Genomic DNA, 24,153 nt, shown 5'->3' with positions numbered 1-24,153 from the left:
CCTGAACCCGCAGCGTGGCAAGAAGGGAGAACGCTGGGCATCAGGGAAAATGAAATTAACATTCAAAATCCAAATTACTAAATATGGGAGATGCATGGAAAGGATTCGGTTTGGAGGAGCAAAGGAGGGTCAACCTGCAGGCAAGCAGCTGGGAGAAGCATCCCTTTGGGAGTCAGGGAACAAGGGTAGCATCCAGGAATGGGCTTGGAGACCCCCAAGAGATTGGCAGGGATCTGCCCAAGCTCTGCTCACAGCAGGACACAGGGAATGCTGTTGGGCACCGTGGGGTCCTCGCACTCACTGAGTTGTTTTCTGGATTTCGAGGAGCCCTTGGATGACTTTTTGGGCTTCTTTATCCGCTGGTATTTCAGAGCTTCGAGCCTCTCAGGTGCAGCAGCGTCCCCGGGCGGAGATGGACGTTTTCTAGGAAGGAAAAGCAGACACGCGCCATCAGCGGCTCCCGGCCACGCTCGGGCCCCTGGGCGTCCCCGGAGGGGGATCGGCCGATCCCAGCCAGCTCTGCCGTGGAAAAGGAAGAGGTGAGAAACCCAGGGCTGAGGGAGCAGGGCCAGCCAGGCGTGCCAGAGCGCGGGATGGAGGAAGTGAGGCGTCCCCGCTGTCCCCCTGTCTCCTCCAGGTTTTCTAGCGGCACCGCGAGCCGGCCGGTGCCACCGGCCACGTCCAGCACGGGCACCCCCAGCTCACCTGCCTGCCATGCCAACACTGCTAAACAAAACAGGACGGGGCAGATCCTATGTCCGATAAGGCATTTCTGGGAAGTGGTAGGAAACCCCTTGGGATGAAGAGAGAAGAGAAAGAGATAGGCAGAAGCGGCACGGCAGCATCGAGACGGGCACCACGAGCCACCCAGGGCGGACAACACCGGCGCCACAAACAGCAGGGAGGCAGGATCCTGCTGGCCCTGCTCCCACAGCCAGGAAAACCAGGGGCCACACGACAGACAGGGACACCAAGGGCACACACCAACAGAGCTGGGAGAGCTACCTCGTTCCCAGGTCCCTGTGAGAAGCGACAACAGCAACGCGACACCGCAGGAGCATCTGCTCCTGGAACAGTGAGAGGCTGGCAGCTGGAAATGGAAACACTGACAAGGTTTTACTGTGAGGACAAGGAGGGCATTTGCAAAGGGGTGTTTCCTGCAGGAGAACCAGCAGGTGCAAGGGATAATTTATCAGCTGTACCCCCCGAGGAACTCTTCTACAGGAACCAGCTCAAGGTGCAGTATCCTCCCCTTTGCAAAGAGGTTTTTTGTTTTATTTTCTTCACTGTACCTGTTTTCCCATCCAAGGCCTGGAGAGCACGACTGCTGTAGAGAGCAGAGCATTAGAGGAAAACCTTTTCCTTAGGAGAGCAGTCAGTCCAGCTCTTACCTATAACACATCACAGCATCCCCCCTTCTTGCTGCTTTCTTGTCTCCTTCCCCCTCTCCACTTTCCTTCCACGACCCTCCAAGAGTCACCAACTGCTAATGCCACAGAAGAAGTTAGAAGTTTATCTGGGATAAACCCAAGCCTCTTGCAGACAAGATATCCAGAGAAGATGGGAAGCTTCCAAAAGCACCTTTCACTGTGATAAAGTCAACACTTTAAGCCAGGCTCCAATGAGGAAAGGAGATTTAAACCAGCCTGCTGTCACCCTTGAGAGGAGGAGATTCTTCTGCTCTCACAATGTGGTCACCAGAGGTCAGCAGCCAACCCTTGTCACAGCAGCCACACAGAGGACAGTGCTGATGGCAGCTCCTGCATCCATCTGTGACTGGGGCAGGGACGAGCAAACCCCACAAGCCACAGGCAGCAGGAGGGCAGGAGGAACCACCTCAGCTGGCTACAAGAGGCAACATCAGTGTTTTCAGACACTTGCTTAAGCACAGAACCACTGAGGATGATGTCCCTGTCTGTCAGCAAGGTGTGCCCCATCCAGCATTGCAAAAACATCGTGGCTGCTGGTGGGAGCAGCAGGGAAGGGCTGAGGACATGGGCTGGAGCACAGACCCCACACTCCTGGGCTGTGGTACCAGAGTACACCCATCCACAGAGAGTTTGGAGCTGCTCATCTCCCCTGGGGTCCAGACAGAGCCTGGCTGGCACTGAAGACACCCTGCAGGCTTTCCCCCACGTGTGCCAGCACTGCAGAGCACAGTGCAACAGCAGCACTTCCCATCCAACATCCCAGGCGTCTCCAGAGCGTCGAAATTTCAGCTGGAGCACGCAGGCAAGTAACTCCCAGGAGACTTTTCCCCTTGGGGAGCAGAAGGGCTTTTGGGTTTTCTTTTGAAGATGAGTGTGATTGCTTCTCAGTTCTGCTGGCAGCACTGGAGAGCACCCAGGGAAGTGCAGCATGAGGTGAAGAAGCAGCTGAGGCACAGCAGACGCAACAGAAACCCAAACACTGGGCACAGAAAAGCTCCTTTTCACATTTTCCAACGCAACAGAGACGTCAAGGTGCTGAGAGCTCCTGGAGAGCCTCTGTTCCAGCTCCCAGCAGAGCAGCACATCAGCCCAAGATGGAGCAGCTTGTCAGACATGCTGGGAGTCCTGCTGGCTGGATCCAAGCTTTTCCTCATCAGGAAGAAGATGTTTACATTTGCAGAGCTCAAACACCTTCCCAAGTGCAAACAGCCTCTTGTGGGAGATGCTGCCAGCAGCAGCTCTACCCTCTGAGCTGAACCAACACAGCCAGTCATGCACAGGCTGGCTGAAGGCAGTGACCCACAGGTCACAGCATGGCATTCCCTGCAGCAATTCCTGCTTGAATGGCCAAGGACAGACTTTTCCCACTTACAGCCACCATTCTGTGGGGTGCACGAGTTCCATTCCTGCAGGTTCTTGGCTATTGGCGACTTCAGCTGCTCCAGCTCCATTGCCCACAGAGCTCACGTGTGCCAAGCCCTGGACACCACTGAGCTCAGTGATCCTGCCACCAGCCTGCCCACCAGCACTGCCTTCCACAACCTCTTCCCACCACCCAGACAGCTTTGCCACTATTATTATAGTGTAAAAGTCTCTTGCTCTTTCCACTCTTTTTTCTTTCTAAGAAGCTGCTGTGGCATGCTGACAAAATTAAACAGATTTACATGAGGGATTATGAGGAAATTGCCTGAAGCTCATTTCCACTAGTTCTCCATAATTGAACTCGTATTTATATACACAAACATAAACAGTGAGTGCACTGAACCCATGTGTCACCATAAATACTGTCTGACCTCTGGCAAGGAAGAGATACAGAGGACAGAACAATGCTACTCAGCAGCCAAATTTTATCTGCTCTACCCACCCTTTATCTCTACAAAGGGCACCAATTCTTCCAAATTAATTTTCATTTTAAGCTCAGCCAAAAGCCTCTTCCTGCCCCCAGAGTTCAGATTTTGGGCAGCTGCCCACGTACGAGGGAGATCTTGAATACCAAGAGACGAGATGTTCAGGGAGGTGAATGAACTTCTTTTGGGAACTTCAGTGGAGAGCCAAGCAAAGAAGCTTTGAGAAGCCCACATGAACTCCTGGCACCAACCTTCTGCGAGGCACCACCAACATCTGGAGCAGCAGTTTTCCTCAGTCTTCAAAGGAAAACCCTTCTGCATGAGCAAGTGTCTGGACTTCATGAACTGGGAGGTACTGGAGAGGCCACAAAGGTACCGAAGGACCTTCAAGAGTTGCAGGACAGGAAAAGATGTATCCAGCCCAACACATATCTGAGATGCTCTTCTTCAAATGTCCTTCTGTGTCCAAAGCAAAGATATAAGGGAGAAGATCCCTGAAATCATCACTGACCTCCTTCCTCTCAGAAGGGGAACCCATATAAAGGAAGGGTCCAGGAGATTCAAGGATACTATATGCATATTTATACATATTTAACCTCATGGAGGTCTCAACACACCCTCCCTGTCTCCTCTCCTTGAGCCAAGTCATTGACATCCAGGAATAGTATGGGCATGTTAGAGCATCCACTTGGAAAAAGTAGAGTATCCACTTGAAAGGAGCCCACTGTGTCCTTCAACCCTTCATCCTCCTCACATGAAGAGCTCAATTCTCCTACACGAGGCTCCTGCAAGTCAGAACTCCCACTCTGCTCCCAGGCAGCGCCGGCTGCTGCCTCCATCCCGGAACGCTTGGGATCCTTCAGCACAAGAGGTGCCAGGAAACACGGCGGTGACAGCCCCAGGCCAGGGCTGCTGCTGCTGCCAAGGCACTGCCAGCAGGGAGGGAGCAAGGGGCTGGTCACAGCAGGGAGCACACCAGAGAAGGAGTGCCCTTCTACAGGTCTGCAGACACCACAACTCATCTACACAACGGACTTCACCACCATGCTGACGGAGAGGAGAGAAGGCGAGGGAAACGGGGCTGGGCTGGACAGGAAGAGGGGGATACAGTCACGGGGAAGGGCAGGGGAGAGAGGAAGATAAATGAAAAACAGGAGTGAGAAAATATATAAGGAAATTAAAGAGACTGAAAAGAAAAACAAAATAATAGTAATAATAATAATAATTAAGAAAGGAAAGAAAAAACGCACTCAGACAAGCGGACTCACAACTTCTCCAAGCGGAAGGAGGCATGGAACACATGCAGAGGATCAGCACATGGACAGTCTTTAAAGGGGAACCTGTTTCTTTCAAGTGGGGAGCGAGGGCTGCTGCTCCTCCCGCACGCCTGGCGCCGACGCCCCTTCGTCACTCAACGCTACGCCACGGCCAAGCCCCCCAGCTCCCAGCACTGCATGCTGCCCTGGCAAGGGGGGCCTGGGGAGGCCAAACAGGGCAGGCTGCCATGCCCAGGGGCAGGGGAGCTTGGTGCCTTGTCTGTGGTTTTTGGGTTTCCCTCTGCAGGGAGACGACAGCCCCCTCTTCCCTGTTCCAAGATGCGTGCTGCATCCTGAGAGAAGGAGATGGGAAAACTCCTCGTGCTGCCTCAGAATGGCATCATTTATCCCTGCTCATCCATAAAAACTACCTGAGCTCCACCTAGCAAAAGCCACCATACTGCAGCACAGAGCTCACATGCTGCCTCTCCTTCTCCTCTCAGCTTTTAATGCTGCAAAAGAGAATTCTGACTGGTCTGGTATAAAACTCCTGTGCTCCGCATGCACTGACAATTTTATGACCCCAAATCATCAAGAAATTACTTGGCTGGGCTCTCTATGGGATTCCTTGCTTATTGAAGTGAGATTTATTCTTCTGGTTTCTCCTTTTTGGGGATAATGACTCTGGAGTTGCTCCTGTGACTGCAGCTCCCAGCAGCATCCTGGAGTAGGACACATGGCTGTTCCCATTCTGCTGGGCAGTGTGACCCTGCTCCTCAAAATCCATCAGCCCATGGCAGCCAGCACTGGAGCCAGGCAGGATCTGGGCCACTCCAAACTCAGACATAAGCCTCCATATAAAGGAAGGGTCCAGGAGATTCAAGCCTGGACTCCCCTCTGCTGTCCTAAAGCTGCTCTCAGTGTCCCTAATGCTGCCCAAGTAGGGAAGTGCCACAGAGCAAAAACAAACAGCCACATCCTCTCTGAGGGCTTCCCCATTTCCCAAAAAAGCCTGGCACAGCCCAGGTCTCACCAAGGCTTGGTGCCAGCTTTGCTCCTTACAGGATGCCCTCCTCTGGAATCAGCAAGGAAAAGCAGAAGGAGAAGGAAGCCAAGTGCTCAAGAGAGTTGGAGGCTCAAATGGGATTGGTTTTGTCACGCCAAGGGGATGGCCCCTCCATGGACCACACACATCCAACACTCCCTCCTCACCAATCCTGCTCTCCCCACCTCAGGACAACCCTCCAGGCCAGATGGAGGAATTCCCCTCTCCTGGAAACATCTCCCTGATTTCTCTAGGCATCCCACCTCCCTCTCATGAGGCTCCTTCCCAGCCCAACAAGGCTCCTCAGGCTGTTGGAGAGAACCAGCCAGCACCTTGATGCTTCCCAACCAAGGCAGCAAATCTTAACCATTTGTAAGACCTGTCCTAAGGAAGTTTGGGAATGGCTAGATAAAAATGGCCCATCTACAATCCCATGTCTGCTTTCATAACCAGCCTGGCTGATGGCCAAATAGGTCAGTGTTGCCAATCCTCTGGGTCATAAATTACTATTATCCCATCTGGATTTGGCAGCTTTAATAATATTCTTTTGCTTCTAAGGTCTGAAAACTATCTCCAATTTACTCCATCCCAGTTCCAGAAATGCCCATGGCTATCTAGGAAACCAGCCCCACAAAGGCAGGCCAGGAAAAATTTTCTTGGAAGAGTCTTTCAAGATCTGCTTAGGTATGCTTAATTACAGCTGGGTCAGAAGAAGTCCAAGACTTCTCCAAGGAGAATTACAGGGATGGAGGGATTTTCCCATGACTACACTTGTGATGGGAAGGAAAAAAACACCTTTTTGGCAGCCTGGGAGCATAGTTTGCTGCTGCCAAGCATACAATCCATCTTGGGACTTTTCTGTGATTGAGGAGACTTGGGAAAAAGCAAACAGATCCAGATACTGCTGGAAACAAAGTTCTCCATGTGCTGCACTGCAGCTGGAGACTGATTTTTGGAGCCCACTCTGAGCACGCTGTCTGCAGCTGGCAGCTCCAGAGGTGGCTGTTTTTCCTGGCTTCAGGGGGTGGCTGTGGGCTCCTCCTGGTTTGGATCATCTGGGACAACCCCACCTCAACACACACCTCCCTAACACCACACGACCCTCATGCCCACTGCCAGGGCCAAAAGTGCCACCATGGTGTGTCACCATCCCCCAAGAAAGGAAGGGTGGCCCAGGGGGACGGCAGCTTGGCTCATCCCAAACCCCAGCCCCGAAGGCAGGGGAGCAGCGTGTGCTGCTGGGAGGGGAAACCCAAAAGCCACAGAGACTGTGCGTCCAGAGGTGTTTCCTAGTGTTTTCACATTCCTTATTCCCCTTTAAAGGAAGAGATGGTATTGGAAAAGCCCCTTCCGTGTCCCCTGTCATGCCCCGCTCCCGGCCACCCTCCACAGCACCCACACCATCCTTTCGGACATGGATCACCCTTACCTATTGAGCTGAGGAGAAGCTTGTCTCGACAACACTGCCCAGATAGCTGAGATTAATCAAAAACAAAGCAGTTATCAACACCCGCAAGGAGCCGAGCTCCGCAACACATCAGCACGTCAACAACTCCAAAGGAAAAAGGAGGGAAAGAAACCAAACTGAAACACAAACGAAACAAGGCTGGAGAAGAAAGGGGGAAAGAAACAGAAGAGAAAGGAAAAGAAGAAACAAAAACGATAATCAACAAAGCGAATGGATACACTGCATAAAAGCACGGACAACAGTGCTTGCTCTAACACGGCTCTGTCCTGGAGCTGGCTCTCCTTGGCACGCCCTGCTAGAGACGTGGGCCTGTGACTGCATCCCTGACTGCATGGCTCCGTAGCTGGGTTTTCCAGAGGCACACAGAAGTCATTTCAGGCTCGTCCAGCTGCTCTCCCTCCCCATCCTCTCTCCCCTGAGCCCTCCTTCCTTCCGTTCAGTGCCGGAGGGATCTGCTAAGGCCATAGCGCTTCCAGGTACCAGAGGGCGGGGGTGAAATGCGGAGGGCACTGCGGGGTGGAACGCTGCCTCCCCCCTCCCCGGAACACAGCCTCTCCTCCGAACGCCTCCGACCGCGCCGGCTCCGCGGGGCTGCGAGCCCCGGCCCCGATCCTCTCCGCCACGAGCCGGAGGAGGCGGCTCGACCCCGCCAGACAAGAAGCCAGAATGAAGCGAGACGAAAGGATGGGACGAAAGCACGGCTACGGGGTCTAAGGTGCTGTGAAAGACGGAAGGAAAGAGGAGAAATAGAGAGAAAGAGAGAGAGAGAGAGACGCTTTTGCCTGGAGCAACCCTGGTACCTGGAAAACCAGCCGCTACTGTCTAGTGCAGCCACATCCCTCTTTAGGGCAGGATCTGAGCGTGCCGGCAGCCTCCCGATCTCCGCTGGGCTTAGTTTATTTTTATTTTTCCTCCTCTCCTGACATGCTGCTGGTGTGGCTAAGTCCTTGATCTCTCCCTGCCCGCGTCCTGGGGCTGCAGCATCCCTTTTGCAGGTGGGGCGGTGACCGTGATAGCTGTTTCTGTCATGCATTAAAGCTCTCTAGACTCCGCGGGAAGGAAGAGGAGGAAGACAGAGGCGCGGCGGCGGCGGCCCTAACGTTCGAAGAAAGCCAAGAGCCAGCAGCTAGAAGAGGAAACAACCTCCAGTGACACCAGGACACTTACCTAAGCGAGCCAGGTCTTTGCACACCTGGTAGATGGCCCGTATCCCGAGTCACGGCGCTCCCAGATTCCCAAGGGAGCGGGAAGGTCGCCTGCCTAAAACCCAGCGCTCTCGGGCGGTGGCCATGCAACCCGTGCCCGCGGCACCAGCCTCTGCCTAGCAAAGCCCGCGGGACGCCGTCTCCAAAAGGGATGCTGCAGCGTGCCCAGAGAGACCCTACCAGTTGGGATGGTGATGGCAGGGAGGGAGTCAGAGGGAGTGGGTAAGGCAGGTAGGGGAAGGCAGGAAGGGGGTGGGGGGGGTCACCACGGGGCTCACGCACTTACCCTGTGGCGGCTACTGTGGTGGTGGATGTCGGCTCCGGTTGGAGAATCTCCTCGCCAGCCCTCCTTGGAGAAGGGATGTCTCCGAAAACATCCATGGTGTCCACGGGCAGGGAGGAGCCTTGGGAGTTGGAGAAGCCGGTGCCCACGGGGGTGAAGGCGGTGGTCGGTCGGAAGCTGGGGCTGTCCCCGCGGCTGCTGGGCGCCGGAGATCCCGTGGAGGACGGCGTGGATTTGCGGGAGAAGCTGACGGCCGCGGGCGGCTGCAGCGTGATCTCCGACACCTCCGCCTGCTGGATGAGCCCCGGGCGGGGCCGGGCGCGGGCGGTCAGCTCCGGAGAGCTGTTGCGGGAGCTCAGGGGACTTTGGGTCAGAGGAGAAAGCCTCGAAGGTTGTAGCACCACCTGATGTAAACTGGGCTCAGCCCTCCTGACCTGCCGAGGGCTGGGCCGAGGTCGGGGTTGGGGCTCGTACCACCTGGTGTCCAGGCTGAATGTGCTTGTGCCGCTGGGGCCGACGGGCTCGGACGGATCGTGGTAAGGCAACACGGGTATGCCCATACCTTGGCTGGTATGTCTTAGCTGCCCTTGACATCCCATGGGTTGCATAGGTTTGTCCTGCCACTTGGTGGTAGCGGGCACGGAAGATTGACCCCTGCCCGGTGACTTGCCGGTCCAGCTCTTTGGTGCCTCCAGGGGCAGGATGCCCGAGTAGGATGCAGGGACCACCTGGAGGGAGGAGGGGGGCGGCCCCCGAGGAAGGCAGCCCGTGGGCTGAGAGCCCTCGGCCGCCTCGCAGGGCTGGAGCTGGTGGGGGAACGGCGCAGGGGCCAGCTCCAGGCTGCCGAAGGGGAACTCGGCCCTGCCCCAGGGCTCGGGGGACCGGCCCCCCGTGGGGGTCTGGGCCAGGGGCAGCGTGCTGTTGGAGGCGTTCTCCCCGTTCTCCTCGGGGATGGTGGGGTGTCCGAAGGGCCCCTCGGGGGGCAGCGGCGGGGAGGACATGACCGAGCTCAACGGGCTGACTTCTGGCATGTAGAAGGGCGGTGGGTCCACCTCCCCGGGGCTGCTGCTGCTGAGGTAACCGTAGAACTGGTGGTGGAAAGCCCGGGGGGCTGGTGGGCGAGCCTGGCCGGTGGCCTGCAGGCTGCCGGCACCCTCCAGCGCCCGGTGGAACCGGGGGCTGTATGCTGGTGGCTGAAGGTAGGACTCCTGGCTGGAGGACAGAGGGGTGAGCTGGGCTTTCAGGGCGGTCACGGAGGCGGGGACGACGGGGTCGTCGTTCTCCTCGTCCGACTGCCTGAACTCGGGGTACATGTCCGTCTCCTCCACGAAGGGGAAGCCCTCGATGCGCCGTGTCTTCAGGGAGGGCTCCATCTCGGCCGGGTCCATGACGAAGCGGCCGTCCGGCCCGCGGCTGATGAGCTCGATGGGAGTGGTGGCCTCGGCTTCGGCCTCCGCCTTGGAGACGCTGTACTTCTTGCTGCTGATGGCTCGTTTGGTCTTCTTGTAAAGGGAGAGCTCCTTCTCCTTGGTGGGGCTCAGCATCCGCTTGGCCTGCGGGCCCTGGTCGTCAGAGGACTCCGAGGGGGGACGGAGCGTGCGGATGCTCTCGGGACTCACCTTGCCGGAAGACAACCTGGACCAAGGGGAGAAAAACCGAGAGAGGGGACGGTCACCCGGAGTGGAAAGGAGGCCTTCTCGCCCAGAAGAACAATTCTGGATCTGGAAAACAAAGTGCTACCAGCTCTCAGAAGAGGAACCTCTGGGAGAAATTGGCAGGGGCTAACCAGGATGGCAGAGTCTCGCCAGCAGCGGTGCACAACATCCCTGCTCCTTGGGAGGGCAGCTCTGAACACTTGGGGCAAAAAGTTCATACCAACACCTTGCAATAAGCTCCACCAACACCCCAACACCTCGCAACAAGCTCCACCAATACCTTGTAACAAGCTCCACAACCCCACAGTGAAAAAAAGACACATCCAGAGCTGGTTTCCAACTCCTTCTGAGGTTTCTTATGTCCACCTGAGCTATCATTGCCCAGGAAAGGCCCTGAGAAGAGGGACATCAAGCAAATGTTCCCTCTCACAGAACTCAGCATCTCACTTGGAGATGCTAACAGATCATTTCACACCAACTCATTCTCCGATGCTCAACACTCAGACTTTAGGCTGAACACCTCAAAAGGCAGAGAGCACCAGGGTAGTTCCCTCATCCCTATCCAGAAAGCCTTAGACAAAAAGGATTGAGAGGTAAAAGACAGCAGATCCACCAGTGCTGGTTATTTCAGCGCAGTGAATGAACTGAAAACAAGATTCAGATCCACCAGCACCAGGACATTTTGCAACAGTCCAGGAGCCAAAGAATGAGGTGTCCACATCCCAGACTCTTGCACTCCCACTGGGAAGATGCTCCTGCTGATTTACAGCTACACATGCTTTTGATGGGCTCTGCAAGGAGCTCTGGCTTCTGCAGCACCACGATCAATCCACCACCTTCGGGAACAGGCTTCAGAAGGGCACTCTTCAGGAGAAAAGATGAATTTCCCAGGAAAAAAAGAGCCAACAGAGTATGACTCAAAAATGGCACCGAGCTGGCAGGAAGGACTCCATATGCAGCAGGCTAGTCCTTGTCCTAAGGAGCCCCTTCCAACTGATGTGGAATTGAGTTCCATCAGTCAATCCAGCTTTGGAAAATGTTCCCAGATCCACCGGGGTCATCTCTTTGCTCATTTTGCTGCATTTGTTCCTGCTGCTTTCTGCTCCAAAGCCCATTTGTCTCTTGTGAACTGCTTTGTTCCCAAAAGTTCAGGGAACACCCAAAAACAACACATCAGGAGCAACCAAATAAGGATGAGGTATTTCCATTTGAGCTTTGCAATGACTGTAGGAGGGAGGCACCTTGAAGACCCCACAGCCTGGTGCTGCAGCTAAGACAGATACTTACGGGGACTCCAAACTCTTCCTGCAGTGGGTTATCGAGAGAGGAGGGTCTGGAAGAGAATAAAAAGGGGAAAGAAGAGAGAACGCTGAGGAGGCGCAACACAACAGAGACAAGACAGACTCAACATCAAGACAACAAAAGACACTCAACAAGAGGCCAAGGTTTCATTGCTCCAGTGCTTTAATGGTTGCTGACAACAAACAGCTCCCGTCACAGGGTCCTGCCCGTCCTGCTGCCGCAGCCCCGCAGGCTGGAGGAGACGGAGCCGCTCCCCTGCCCTCTCCAGCTCCCCAGCCGCCCTTTTCCCTACCAGCCACTCCCACATGGAGGCTGCAGTCCCAGCTTTCGGGAAGCAGAGCAGCAGGGTCTCCTTTGGGGTCTTCTCTAGCCCAGCACTGCCCACTCCGGGCTGGGAGCAGCTGGAGAGCTCAGCTCCGGGGGGACTGAGAGGAGGTGAGCGGTGCCCCACATCTGCATCCCAGGGGACAGCCCAGCCCTAAACCCCCGGCTCTAGCAGTGATCACCACGTGGGAGAGCTCCCTCGGAATTCCCAGGCTAGTTTGTTTCTCTGGCGCCTCTTCACCCACCCTGCCTCTCCCGCTTTCAGGCTCAGCCGAGGGAGGAAGTCAGGGCTTCACCTGAGGACGCGCACGGACGAAGAAGAGACAGACAGGGAAGAAGGTTACGACCACACCACAAGCAGGAGGGAGAAACGAGGAGGAGACAGGAAAGAGGGAGGAAGCACACGGGGAATGGACTCACCTTTCTTGCGCTTGAGCTTGCGTTTGCGTTGCTTGTTGACGAAGCAGGCGGCGAGTGTGCTGAAGAGGATGGCAGCAGCCAAAAAGCAGATGGTGGCAACGATGCCAGCCAGCACCGGGCGGGCTAGGCCCTCGTCCGTCAGGTCAGGCTGAGGGAAAACGTCTGGGGGAAAAGCACAAGTCAGTGTTACACCTGCTGCCCTCCCCAGGGAGCTGCCACGGTGTGCAGGCAGGGATAGTCTCCAGGAATTATGATGTCTGTGAAGACCCTGCTTCCGAGCCAGCCCACCCGGGGAGAGCAGCCAGCGCTGCTTCAGGGCCAAGGGATTTGGTGATCTCACACCAGATCACAGAATCATAAGATAGTTTGGGCTGGAAAAGGCTGTTTAAGGTCATCTAGTCCAACTCCCCTGCAATAAACAAGGACATCTTAAACTAGACCAGATTGCCCAAAGCAACCTGATAAACCTTTCTGTGTCAGCTGGTAGACACCCAGGAAAGAATCCTCCACACAAAACAAATGCATATTTATATCTAAACACACACAACTGCAGCAAACCTGCATCACTTCCTGAATAACCTGCTGCAGCACAAGGTATTTCAACCTCTTGTTGCTTCATTTCAGTGTTCCAATGAAAACTGGACTCCAAACCCTTATGACATCCCTTTGCTAAGCCCCAGCAGACCTCAGCTGTGGGCATGTGCAGATGGGCACCCTGCACACCTCAGTGCTCTGCTGTGTGCCATATCCAGGATCAGCACATTCCCCCACGGAGCCAGGCCTTTGAGCCTGGCAGAGCATCTGCCTGGGGCCAGGCAGCTGCCAAACCCCATCAGAAAAGCTGGGAGTGAGGAGCAAGGGCAGCGAGCAGGGAGGCTGCAGCAGCAGGGAGGCTGCAGCAGCAGGGAGGCTGCAGGGAGGCTGCAGCAGCAGAGAGGCTGCAGGAGCAGGGAGGCTGCAGCAGCAGGGAGGCTGCAGCAGCAGGGAGGCTGCAGCGAGCTCTCTGCACCACGCTGGCACCACTTGGGGGCAGAGAGAGACTGCAGCATCGCAGCACAGCCGAGCCACTATTCCACAGGAGCCAGAAACCCCGGGCTCGCCGCATCCCCATCCCTCCCTGCTGCCCTCGCCCTGCCCAGAGCCATCCCAGCCTCCTCCGGAGCCCCTCTGCTCCAAAGCATTCATCTCCCAGCTGCATGAGCAGGGAACAGCTCCAGCTGCAGCACGCTGCAGTCTCCTGCTGGCACATCTCTTTTCCCTGTGGACTCTGCACTGCAGTGCTGCGTTTCCCTCTCTCCATCTTTCATTCCCACTCGGAGCTTTGTTCCCCGGGCTCGCTGCAGAGCCGGGGCGTGCTGGGCTCTGCCCTGCTCCGGGGATCTGTCCTCGCCTGCTCCCATCGGGGTCAGAGCCATGTTCAGCACACCCACGGCAGCCCTACACGCCCTCAGCCCAGCTCACAGCCCCAAAGGCGAGGGGAGAAGAGGAGCCAGCCCTCCTCACCTGTGCTGGACACGCCAGCGACGTTACTGGGTTCGCTGATGAGATCCTGCATGACCGCCAGCACACGGAACTCGTACCAGGTGTCCTGGAACACCAAACACACCATCAGCCTCCAGCCTCGTCTTACCAGACCCTCCAACATCCCCAGGATAAATAAACCCCCCCTAACACCACACCTTTTTAATGTTAGCAACTCAGGCTTTTATCCTTGCCCGGAGGGGTGTGGTCAGTAAAATTCTGGCCTCCACCCAGACACAGACACAAAACTTCTTCATCTATTTCTACATTTTCATGAGACCAAAATTATTGCTCATTGGTTCTAAATTACACAATTCTCTTTCATTAATTAGCATTCTATCCTCTATTGGTTATTGATTTCTCGCTTCTTATGCTAATTAGTGCATATTTTTAGTATCTTTTTCCTCCTGTAGGGACTTTTTAATGTGTACTGAGACTTTGTTAGTCTCTTTAGCTTCTAGTTTCTGTAAAATGTCCTTGTGATCCATAAATCCTACATTCCAACCTCAACAATACATCCTTTTCTCCCAGGCTTTGTTCATTGAAGAATATCAGAGTGACTTCATCAAAACATGAAGTTTCAGTCATTTTCTCAAGCTGTGCTCCTACAAAAGTAGCTTATAACAACTTTGTCAAATGCTGGCTAAGAGTAATTGAAGAGTAAGACACTATTTATAATTTATATGTATATTATGATTACTTAACACCATTAACTAAAATTATTAAAATGTGCTATCTCCAGCTCCTTGATCATCAAGCACAGCGATCGAGCCTCTCCAAAACTTCCCTGGAGCTGCAGAGAACGGTGTAATATTACAACAAAACTGTGAAGGCTGGAAAAGATCATTGAGTGAGGGCAGCCCCTGCTCACCTGGGACAAGTCCTTGGCAAAGAACTCGCTCTCAGAGCCTGGGATGCCATCGTCCAGGATCTCCCACTTCTCTGCCACGCGGAATTCCATGATGTAGCGGTCGATGGGGAAGCTGTGGTTGGCGGGAGGGAGCCACGACAGGAGGACGCCTTGCTGTGTCCGGTTGGCTGTTAGGCACCTCGGTGGGGTAACCAACACCAGAGGCTCTGGAGTTGTTACAGGGAATGCTGGGGACAGAGCAGAAGGGAGAGGGACACCTCTGAGATGGGGCAAAAGCACAGGAGATGCTCTTCCACACGTGTCCCCAGCAGCAGCAGGACTGCTGTGGCTGTTTCCACATTCCACGAGTTTAGGGCACGTCTTGGGAGTCTGGTGTCTTATCACAGAAATAGAAAAGTGGATTTTCAAAAGGTACTGGACTAATGAGGCCATGACTCCAGGACTTCCTGCTTCCTCCCACCTCCACCTGAGAGCCCAAAGGCTCTGAGCTGTAACAAATGATCTCGTGCCCTATTAATACCTCCTGATCCCAGCTGAACTTAAGGAAGATCTGAAAGGTGACTGGTACAGTACAGCTCTCCCATGCTGTCTCTCAGAAGAGCCTTCCACAGCCTAATACATCCAGCAAAGCCTGCAAGCTTCATCCAGGACCCTTCACAAACTATCTCCTACATTGGTGGAAACTATTTTGGATTGCATCTCCATCCCCAGCAAGGCAAAGGGCCCCTTCTCTCCACAGTCCAGATCCCTCCTCAGCCCTCCCCTTGTTCCCAAGGAGGACCTACCTAGAGTGTTCACAGTGACCACCTCACTGAAGGAGCTGGTGCCCAGCTTGTTTTGAGCCAAGACACTGAACTGATAAGCAGTCTCTGGTTCCAGAGTATCCACCAGTAGCCAACTGGAACCAGCTGGCACAGGGAGAGACAGCCAGTCATGGGGTCCAAACTGGGCTCTCTTCATCCTGCCAAGAGAAAAGGGAGCATCCTTAGGGAAGTTGTCTTTGACAGGGAGGACAAAGAGGCAGCATTAACTTCTAATGCAAAAATGGAGCTTTTCCGAGCGATGGTTTGGTTTGACAGCAGTGATGTGGATGGACGTGGGGCAGCCCCTTGCCCCCCACCAGCTGGCACAGGACACCTCCCCTCGTGTCCCAGCAGCTCTCAGGGGCACTGCCACCAGCTCTCCCCTCTGCCCTGAGCTGGGACAGGGATAACAGCAGTGCTGCTGACGTGATCTCCACCAGATTCCCATGGGCAAAAGTGGGAGCTGGAGCATTTTGGTGAGAGCTGCAAAGGGAACGGCTGACGCAGGAGACAGGCCCTGTTCCCATTTTTACCTCAACATCTCCTGAGCCAGAGCCAAGTTCTCCCTCAGCTGTAGCCCTGTACATGTCATCCCACGAGAGACATTTAACTAAATCCCCATCTCTGCCACATTTGCACAAGTCGGGGGCTGCCAGCACAGCCTGGGGCATCACTCAGGGTTTGGCAGAGCAGCAGAGGCACTGGCAGGGAGTGCAGGACAGAACCTTTCTGCTGGGTCTAACCACAAACCCAGGGTGAAAAACGCTCCCACAGCCATCCCAGTGTCACCCAGGAGCATGCAGCCACCTCCACAAGCCACTAATCCCACCAGGATCCCACTTCCCAAAGCAGCACCACTGCTCAGATACTGCAAGTATAGGTTCTCATCTCAGAAAGATGCTTTAGGGAGTCTGAGCCCTCAGCTACAGGTTTTGGTGGTGTTCACAGAGATTTGGGAAGGATTGGTGCAGATGATCTGTCCTGCACAGGTAAAGGGGCACATCTGCAGCCACCAGCACACAGCCAGGTGAATCCACCCAGCAGGAAGGGATGGAGCAAAGAGAAACAACACTGCTGCTCAGGGAGCAGGAGGTGAGGCAGAGAAGCAGCAGCAAGCCATGGAAATGAGCAGATTGGTGGAGAGCCATGCACATGCCCTGTGCCTCTGCCAAACCCAGGAAAAGCCTCTGGATCCCTGCAGCTCCAGCTGGGACTGCAGATCCCAGGACCCCCGAGCACCGTGGTGCAGGCAGGAGGGCAGCAGGGCAGCCCCTCTCCTGGGCAGGTTTCCCTGCAGTGTTTCATCCCACTGCCCTCACATCCTTCCTTCCCAGCACTGCTGCAGGCAGGGACACATGAGAGAGGGGCTGAGGGTGGGGAAAGCAGAGGGTAAATGCAGCACCAGGCTGGGAGACCCCCCTTGCTGAGGGAGGACTGGAGTGGTGTGGTAGTCACAGCCACCCCCGGGAAGCAGAGTTTGCATTTCCAGCCTCAACAAGGGCTGACATGGGAGGAGAGCACAAATGCAGAGAAAATGGAGCCATGTTTTGCTTGAGCATCCCACAGCCACAGCAGGGAGGAAAGCACAGGGGTGGCACTGCATGAGGCAGCTGTGTCCCAGATCCTGCTCCCAGGGAACAGCACATCCTGCAGGGATCACCCCCAGGGTCAGGTCACTGCCTGCCTACCCAAGGTCCCCACAGCTCCCTGTGAATTTCTTAATGCAGGCTTGGTGCAAACACCCTTCCCTGCTGGCTGCTCTCTCCCTGTGGAGTCTGGAAGAGCCACGAGGAGGCAGGAATCTCAGAGCAGGTTACAGAGCAAGAGCAGCAGCAGCTGCTGATGCAGCCACATCTCCAGAGCAGAGTTTAACCACTCCTTCCCAAGGACATTTTCATCAAAGCAAGGTCTGTGCTGCTCAGCTTGCTCCCTCATTTTCCCCCCTCTGTTCAATCTATTCCTTCTTTCCATCTCCAGACAGACAGCCCAGCCCCAGGCTGGAGCAGAGCAGAAATCATTACAGGCAGCGTTTCCCTCTCTCCTCTCTATCAGCAGCCTCCATCAGGGCAAATTAAGGCAAGGAAAGAATGAGAGAGCAAGAGGAAAGGCTAAAGAATGCCAGCCCAAGCCTGCAAAGGGAAGGCATCACCCCCTCCACATTTCCAAGGATGATTCTTTAGAAAAAGATGACAACAGCAGAGCCCAGTAAACCCCAGCCTTGCTGCAGCTACATTTCCTTTTCTCCCTGCCCTGCCCCAGGGGAAAGGCATAGGGCTGAGCCTGCCCCTGCTGCAGGAGGGAGGGATGGCTTTGAGTGCTGAGGAGCACAGGGGCTATGGGAGCAAAGCCCCAGTGCCAGGATCTCACAGTGGCTGATGATAATCTCAGCTGGGATTTAACCACCTCCAGGGAGCCACAGAGCAAGAAGAGAACATTTCTGCTTAGTCACAGCTCTTCCAGGACACACTCTCTAAAGGTTGCATTTTCCACCCTCTCCCTGCCTGTTAAGCCTCATAAACAGTTTATCTTGAAATTAGATGCCAGAGGCACAGCTACATGAAGGCAAAGCATCTCCTGTGTACCACAAGCAGAGTAAAACCTGCTGGGGCAGACAGAGGCTGCACAGAAGGGAGAGGAAATATGGGAACAACACCATCCCACCCCCACCACCACCCATATCTCCCAGGAACCCCGAGGGAGCTCACCCAGCCTGTCAGGCCCAGGGGCACAGAGCCACCCTGCCCACCCTCCTCCCCCCGGCTGCTCGAAGCTCGGCTAGGAAGGAAAAGAAGCAGAGAGCAAAGCATGCCAGGATGACTCACAGAGGGCCGTACCAAACTGAGAAAGTCTGCTCGTATCCACCGTCGTAGCCGGGCTCCCAGGACACATTGGCTGAGGTCATGGCGGCCACCACGTGCACGCTGGTCGGGGCGTGAGGGCTTGTGCCTGCAGAGAGAGGGGACAGCTCAGAGGGGAGCAGCAGCTGGGCTGGAAGGGCTCTTCTCCCAAGCCATGGTGTGAAGGGGCTCCTCTTGCACCAAGCCAATGGCCAATTTCTGCTGGAAATGGCAGCAGGATGGGTGGCCAAAATAACAGCACAGGGAAAGGCAACTCCACCAGGAAATAATGTTTAAAGAAGACATTGCTCTTAGAATCATAGAGTGCTTTGGGATGGAAGGAACTTGAGGGGACATCTACTCAAACCCTCCTGACACAGCAAGGACACCTCCCACTAGACCACATTGCTCCAAGCCCTGTCCAACACGACCCTGAACACCTCCAGAGATGGAAATTACATTTAAAGGAGGCATTGCTCTTAGAATCATAGAGCGGTTTGGGCTGGAAGGAAATTGAGGGGACATCTACTCAAACCCTCCTGACACGGCAAGAACACCTCCCTCTAGACCAGGTTGTCCAACGTGACCCTGAACACGTCCAGAGATGGGGCAGCCACAGCTTCTGTGCCAGGGCCTCACCACCCTCAAAGGGAGGAATTTCTCCCCAATATCCCATCTAAACCTCGTCTCTCAGTTTCCAGCCACTCGTGGGGAGCACCCCCACCTCCTGCCTTGTCCCCAGCCCCGTCCCTGCCGCCCATACCTACGACAGTCAGGTGGGTGCTGGCAGTAATGCTCGCGACGATGTTGGTGGCGACGCACTCCCACTCGCCGTGGTCGTCCTTGCCGAGGGAGCGGATCTGCAGGGTGCCGCCGGGCAGCGTGTTGTGCTTGCTCCTGCTGGGCTTCCCTACCTTGGGCAAGGAGCGGGGTGGGGAGCGGGGCAAAGAGAGAAGAGACAGGACTCAGCAGCGGGCGGTGGGGCAGGGCGAGGCGGCAGCGGGGTCACTAAGCTACCTGCGCGGCCCAGGGGACACCGCCGGCCACCGGCAGGGGATCCGGGCTCTCCGCTCGTGGCAAGGCAGACGGTTCCCCCGTTTCCGAGAGGACCTGGGGGGCAACGCGAGAGGCAAGGGTCAGGAGGCTGCTGCTGCTCGGCGCTCGCGCGCCAGCGGGAAACACCACGGCACCGGCACGGACACCGCGCCCCGCGCCGGGGCTCAACGCGGCATCCAAAGCTGAAACTGCTGCGGGAAGGGGCTCCGGCCGTCCCAGCAAACCCCCTCCCGGGATGGGGAAGGCACGGGCTGACCCGGGAGATGCCCAAACTGCCTCTCAGTCAGCAGCAGGTGAGAGGCAGGACCGTTCACATCAGAGGTCTGGGCAGCAAGGGCCCCGTGGGGATGTGGGAGGATGGCGTGCGTGGAGGTGCCTGGAATCTCTCAAGCCAAGCGGAAAGATGGATCTTGTAGCAACTTATTTATGCCCATCAGCCAAAGTTGTGTAAATCCCACGTTGTCCTGAGTTCTCTTCAACTGTTCTTCATGTGGGTCTGCTGATCAACACCAGGACCCACAGGCTGAGGCAAAGAAGGAGCAGAGGAGCCCACGGACATGTGGGGTTACCAGTGCAAGCAGGAGTCCTTCAAGAGACTGGTCAGCACTGGTGGGCTGATGGGGAGGGAGGGAGTTGGCTCTTGCCACTGGCAAACTGAGCCCAGCCCAAGCCAGCCTGGAGTTGGAGGAAACAAGCCCAGAGCGACAAAATGAGGAGGACCACCACAAGGCATAACTGGGATTTGAAAGAAACCTGGCTGAGACTGGTGAGGGCATGAAAAGAAAAATAAGACGGAGAAAAAGACTAAACAGCCAACAAGCTTTAGGCAGGTCACTTGCAATGTGTGCAAGTCATGCTACTGCTCGTGCTGCTAAAAGGGACCCAGAGATCCAGCAGCTCAAGACACAAGGATTGGGGATGGTCCCACTGGGTGACAGAGGAACCCAGCTCACTTTCAAGAGCCCTAAGAAAGGCATGGAAGGCTTGGAGGGAAGTTTCTGACAGCACAACAAAGAGCTCGAGAGGTCTCCTGTACAGTGGCTTTCCCATGGGAGCAGTAAAGGTGGGAAGCAAGGAGAAGGCTGCAGGAGGACTGGAAAGCCCTCACCGCTCCCAGGCTGTGCCACCACACCCTGCTCTATGAAAAGGGACATCTTGAAATCTTTATATCCAGTTCAGGATCATAAAAACAGCTTCTTGCCAGGGTCTTTGAATTCACAGGGCAGTGAGGCAGCTGCTGACCGGTCCAGAGCCAGGAGAGCCCTGGATGTGCTGTGGTGACACAGGAGGCGTGTGCTGCATTGCCACGACTGCCACGTCCTGCTGGTGACACCTGGGAGCCAGGCAGGGAGGAGGGTGTCCGGTGGGCAGTGCTGGCGAGGCAGAGGAGGGGCTGGGGCGGGGACAGTGTTTCAGCTTTGCAGATGCTGCCGTGTCGTTTCCCGGGATTACTCGGTGGCCACAAGCCGGGCTTCCCCCACCCACCTGCGGGACAGGACGGCAGTGGCTCAGCCCAAAGCGAAGCAGCTGTACCTGCAGTTTGTTCTTACCGGGACAGAGTGTGGCTTCTCTGTCTGCAATATTCACCAAAAGCCAAAGGCACTGCAGATTTGTCTGGCAGGCCGGGTACCTTTCTCCAGGCGATGATGGGAAAGGGGTCTCCGGCAGCAGCGCAAGGAATCAACAGCTCCCTCCCTGCCTCCTGTCTGTACTCCCAGCCTGGTAGCACCGTGAAATAGGGGGGGTCCTGCAGCCAAGGGGAAAAACAAGGAGTGTCAGCCTGCCCAAACTGCCATCACCAAAAACAAACCTTTTCCAAACCAACTCAACCCCCATTCTGGGTAAGCTTGAGGCATTGCAAGGAAAATTGTGTGGAGAATGTGTGCTAAGAAGCCTTGATGGCACACCAAAGTACACAGCTGGAGGGAGGTTCTCTCCAAAGAGTGACCGCAGAGGAACATAGAATCATGGAATTCCAGAATGGTTTGGCTTAGGAAATACCTTAAAGCTCATTCCATTCCACTCCCTGCCATGGACAGGGATACATTCCACTATCACAGGCTGCTCCAACCTGGCCTTGGATACTTCCAAGGATGGGGCAGCCACAGCTTCTCTGGACACCCTGTGCCAGGGCCTCACCACCCTCACACAGAAGAGCTTTCTCCTAATACCTAACCTACATTTTGCCTCTTTCAGTTTGATCCCATTACCCCTTGTCCCATCTCTACAGCTCCTGACGCAGAATCCCTCTCCAGCTTCCTTGCAGGCCTCCTCAGACACAGGAAGGCTGCAGTGACAATTCCACACAAGTTCTCTCTTCCAGGCTGAGCAGCATCTTGCTTTTTACCTCCTCGAAACAGGAAGAAACCCACCCACATCACATCAACCATCAACCTGATTTCCTCGCCCCGGCAGCCGCCCCGGCGGATGTGTGTGTCTGGTACACAAAGCTTTATCATCTGAACCTCAGCGAGACACCATGAATCACCACAGCTCCCTCCCAGGCACAGGACTCTGTGTTCAGGGAGGGAAGAGGCAGCAGCTCCCACCCCAGCTGCACTGGGAGCTGCACTGGGAGCACCCCAGGCGCCGCACACAGCCGCAGCACGTGGAGCTCAAATCATCCATTTATTAAAATCCTCCTGAACCCAAGCCCGGGCCAGCAGGGCTAAGTGTTTTGTTGGCAAAGGGGACATTCCAGGGAGATCTTTCCTCAAACTACCCCAGTCCAGAGTCAAAACCCGTGCTGCTGCTCTGGCAGGATATTTCCAGCTACACCAGACAGGGTGCCCTGGGGCTTTGCCTGTGCTGGTGGGAAGCACATCTCCAACCACAGCACAGACACACCCTCACCCTGGAGCCTCTGCTCTTCCCCACACAGCCCCAGGGACTGCTCCTGGCACAGGAGGACGCTGCTCCCAGCAAAGCTATGGGATTTTGGCAGAGGAGTTACCTTCAGTACCAGTCGGGCAGGGGGAGACTGGCCCATCGTACCCAGGGCGTTATAAGGCACGCAGGTGTAAGTGCCGAGAGCATCTTCAGTGGCCTCCTCGATCCGGATCGACCCGTCTTCCAGCAGGTTCCAGCCAGAATACTGCAGTAGGGAGAGCCAGGGAGCTCACTGATTCACCACAGCTCCTCATTTCCCCTGCAGCCAAGCCCCCCACCCACACCCAGGGTGGCTGTCACATTTCCAGGAGATGCCCAATCCCACTCCCAGCATCCAAAGCATTTCCTCAACAGTAGAGAGAGAAAAGTCGGAAACATCACCCTGTCCAAACACAGCCAGGCTCCTTCAAAAAGATTTAAGATCAGAATCTAACACTAAATAAAACTTCTAGAGTCAGCAAGACATCACCTGGAGGGCTGAGGGCACCGAAAACCAGGAGACCACAGCAGCAACAGCTTTAAATGGAATTTAAACTTCAAATCGTTAATATTTAAGCAAAAAATTTAAAATATTGAGTGCTTTCTTTAAATATTTAATGGCCAATATCCTTGCTCAGACTATCAAACCATGATTAGGGGAAGATGTAGATTTGTTAAAAGGGTTTTTTAACCACCAGTTGCCATTGGAAAAATAAACCAGAGGCATCAGGAGGTGACTTTAGGGGGAAGAAGGTATCAGGTGTGGGAGATGCAGAATGTCCACAAGAACTGGAATTCACTCTGCCCACAGCTAATACAGAAAGAGACCCCCAGGGTGCCTGGTGGTGCTCAGTGGTGTTTACTGAGGACAGGAGGGTCCGAACCCCTCTGTGGCCCCACCTCCCCTCCTCAAGTGACAAAGGGTGTTTTCCATTAAGTTTTAACCCTGAGTGTGAAACCTTTCTCTGGTTTTGTCCTTTCTGTCTGCAGGCAGCACGGAACAGTGATTCCCAGCGAGCTGCCCCTGGCCCAGGAGCTCACAGCCACACTGCAGGAGCGGGCAGTGATCTGGCATAGGCTTTACATGGTGAGTGCTGCTCCTGGCCCTGCTTTGCTGCAGAGCCAGGCTTTGTCCCAGCTTAGCTGAGCCTGGGCTCTGTGCAGGGCGCTCTGAGGGGTGAAACGGGGCTGGGGGGCTCAGAGCTGTCAGATTTGGGGATCCCTGGGTGGGAGAGCAGGGCTGGCACAGGTCACACTGTCCCAGGGGGTCTGTTACCTTCTCGATGCGCAGGGGACGCCCGTCCTTGTTCCACTTGACCAGCGTGACCGGGGGCTCTGCCTCCACCGGGCAGCGGATGTAGCCGTGGATCCCGATGGGCACGTAGATGATGGGGGGCATGTTCACCACACGGGCAGGGTCTGCCAGGGAGCAGCACCACGTTAGCACAGGGGGAGAGCCCATCTCTCCTCCCAGCCTGGTGTCACAGGATTGACCTCGCTGCTGTGATGAGTTCCAAACCCAGCACCACAGGTTGTTAAGCCAGGCTTGCTGCACACAAATCCACCAGAATACCTGGCATTTTGGGGAGGCTTTGCTCATGTGATGTGCCTGCTCCCAGTTCCATAACCAACTTGCATCCTGCTGAAGCCTGTGCTGCTCCATTACAGCAGGTGTGATGAACACCAAGCACAGCCTGGTTCTACATACCAGCAATCAAAGCCATTTCAACTGCCAAGCCTTAAAACACACCCAGATGGGAGAAGGGATCCATGTCCAGGTTGCCACAAGTCCTTTATCTCCCATATCTGCTTTTACTCGTGCTTCATTGAGGCTAGGTCATATTGAACAACAGCCACATCACCCTTTCCAAGATGCAAAAACCTTAAAATACAAATCAACCCCCCCCCCCATGCTGCACCACCCACGCAGAGAGGTGTCTCGCAATCCTCCAGTCTAGAATG

At 55.3% G+C, this 24,153-nt stretch overlaps 1 protein-coding gene across 3 annotated transcripts in view; it reads right to left on the bottom strand.

Annotated features, from left to right (window-relative positions):
• IGSF9B (immunoglobulin superfamily member 9B) overlaps positions 1-24,153 on the bottom strand; it is a 46,084-nt gene that overhangs the window by 7,124 nt on the left and 14,807 nt on the right. The window contains exons 8-21 of one of the 3 annotated variants that reach the window (XR_013776822.1): positions 23,468-23,610; positions 22,277-22,417; positions 20,954-21,070; positions 19,285-19,377; positions 19,031-19,181; positions 18,253-18,376; positions 15,413-15,588; positions 14,628-14,854; positions 13,739-13,823; positions 12,236-12,397; positions 11,477-11,522; positions 8,538-10,169; positions 7,008-7,053; positions 302-423 (exon numbers count right to left, since the gene is read on the bottom strand). Coding sequence is in view for 2 of the 3 variants with exons in the window: in XM_079326566.1 (XP_079182692.1) it covers positions 302-423; positions 8,538-10,169; positions 11,477-11,522; positions 12,236-12,397; positions 13,739-13,823; positions 14,628-14,854; positions 15,413-15,588; positions 18,253-18,376; positions 19,031-19,181; positions 19,285-19,377; positions 20,954-21,070; positions 22,277-22,417; positions 23,468-23,610 (3,219 nt within the window). In the remaining variant the exon portion in view is untranslated. The remainder of the gene's footprint in view (positions 1-301; positions 424-7,007; positions 7,054-8,537; positions 10,170-11,476; positions 11,523-12,235; positions 12,398-13,738; positions 13,824-14,627; positions 14,855-15,412; positions 15,589-18,252; positions 18,377-19,030; positions 19,182-19,284; positions 19,378-20,953; positions 21,071-22,276; positions 22,418-23,467; positions 23,611-24,153) is intronic. The other 2 variants (XM_079326566.1, XM_079326567.1) reach the window with 2 other exon arrangements.

The sequence above is a fragment of the Erithacus rubecula genome (genome assembly GCF_903797595.1).
Source record: "Erithacus rubecula genome assembly, chromosome: 25".
In the NCBI taxonomy this organism is placed as follows: domain Eukaryota; kingdom Metazoa; phylum Chordata; class Aves; order Passeriformes; family Muscicapidae; genus Erithacus; species Erithacus rubecula.
The sequence above is the reverse complement of the archived record's forward strand: the minus strand, read 5'-3'. Positions and strand labels throughout refer to the sequence as shown.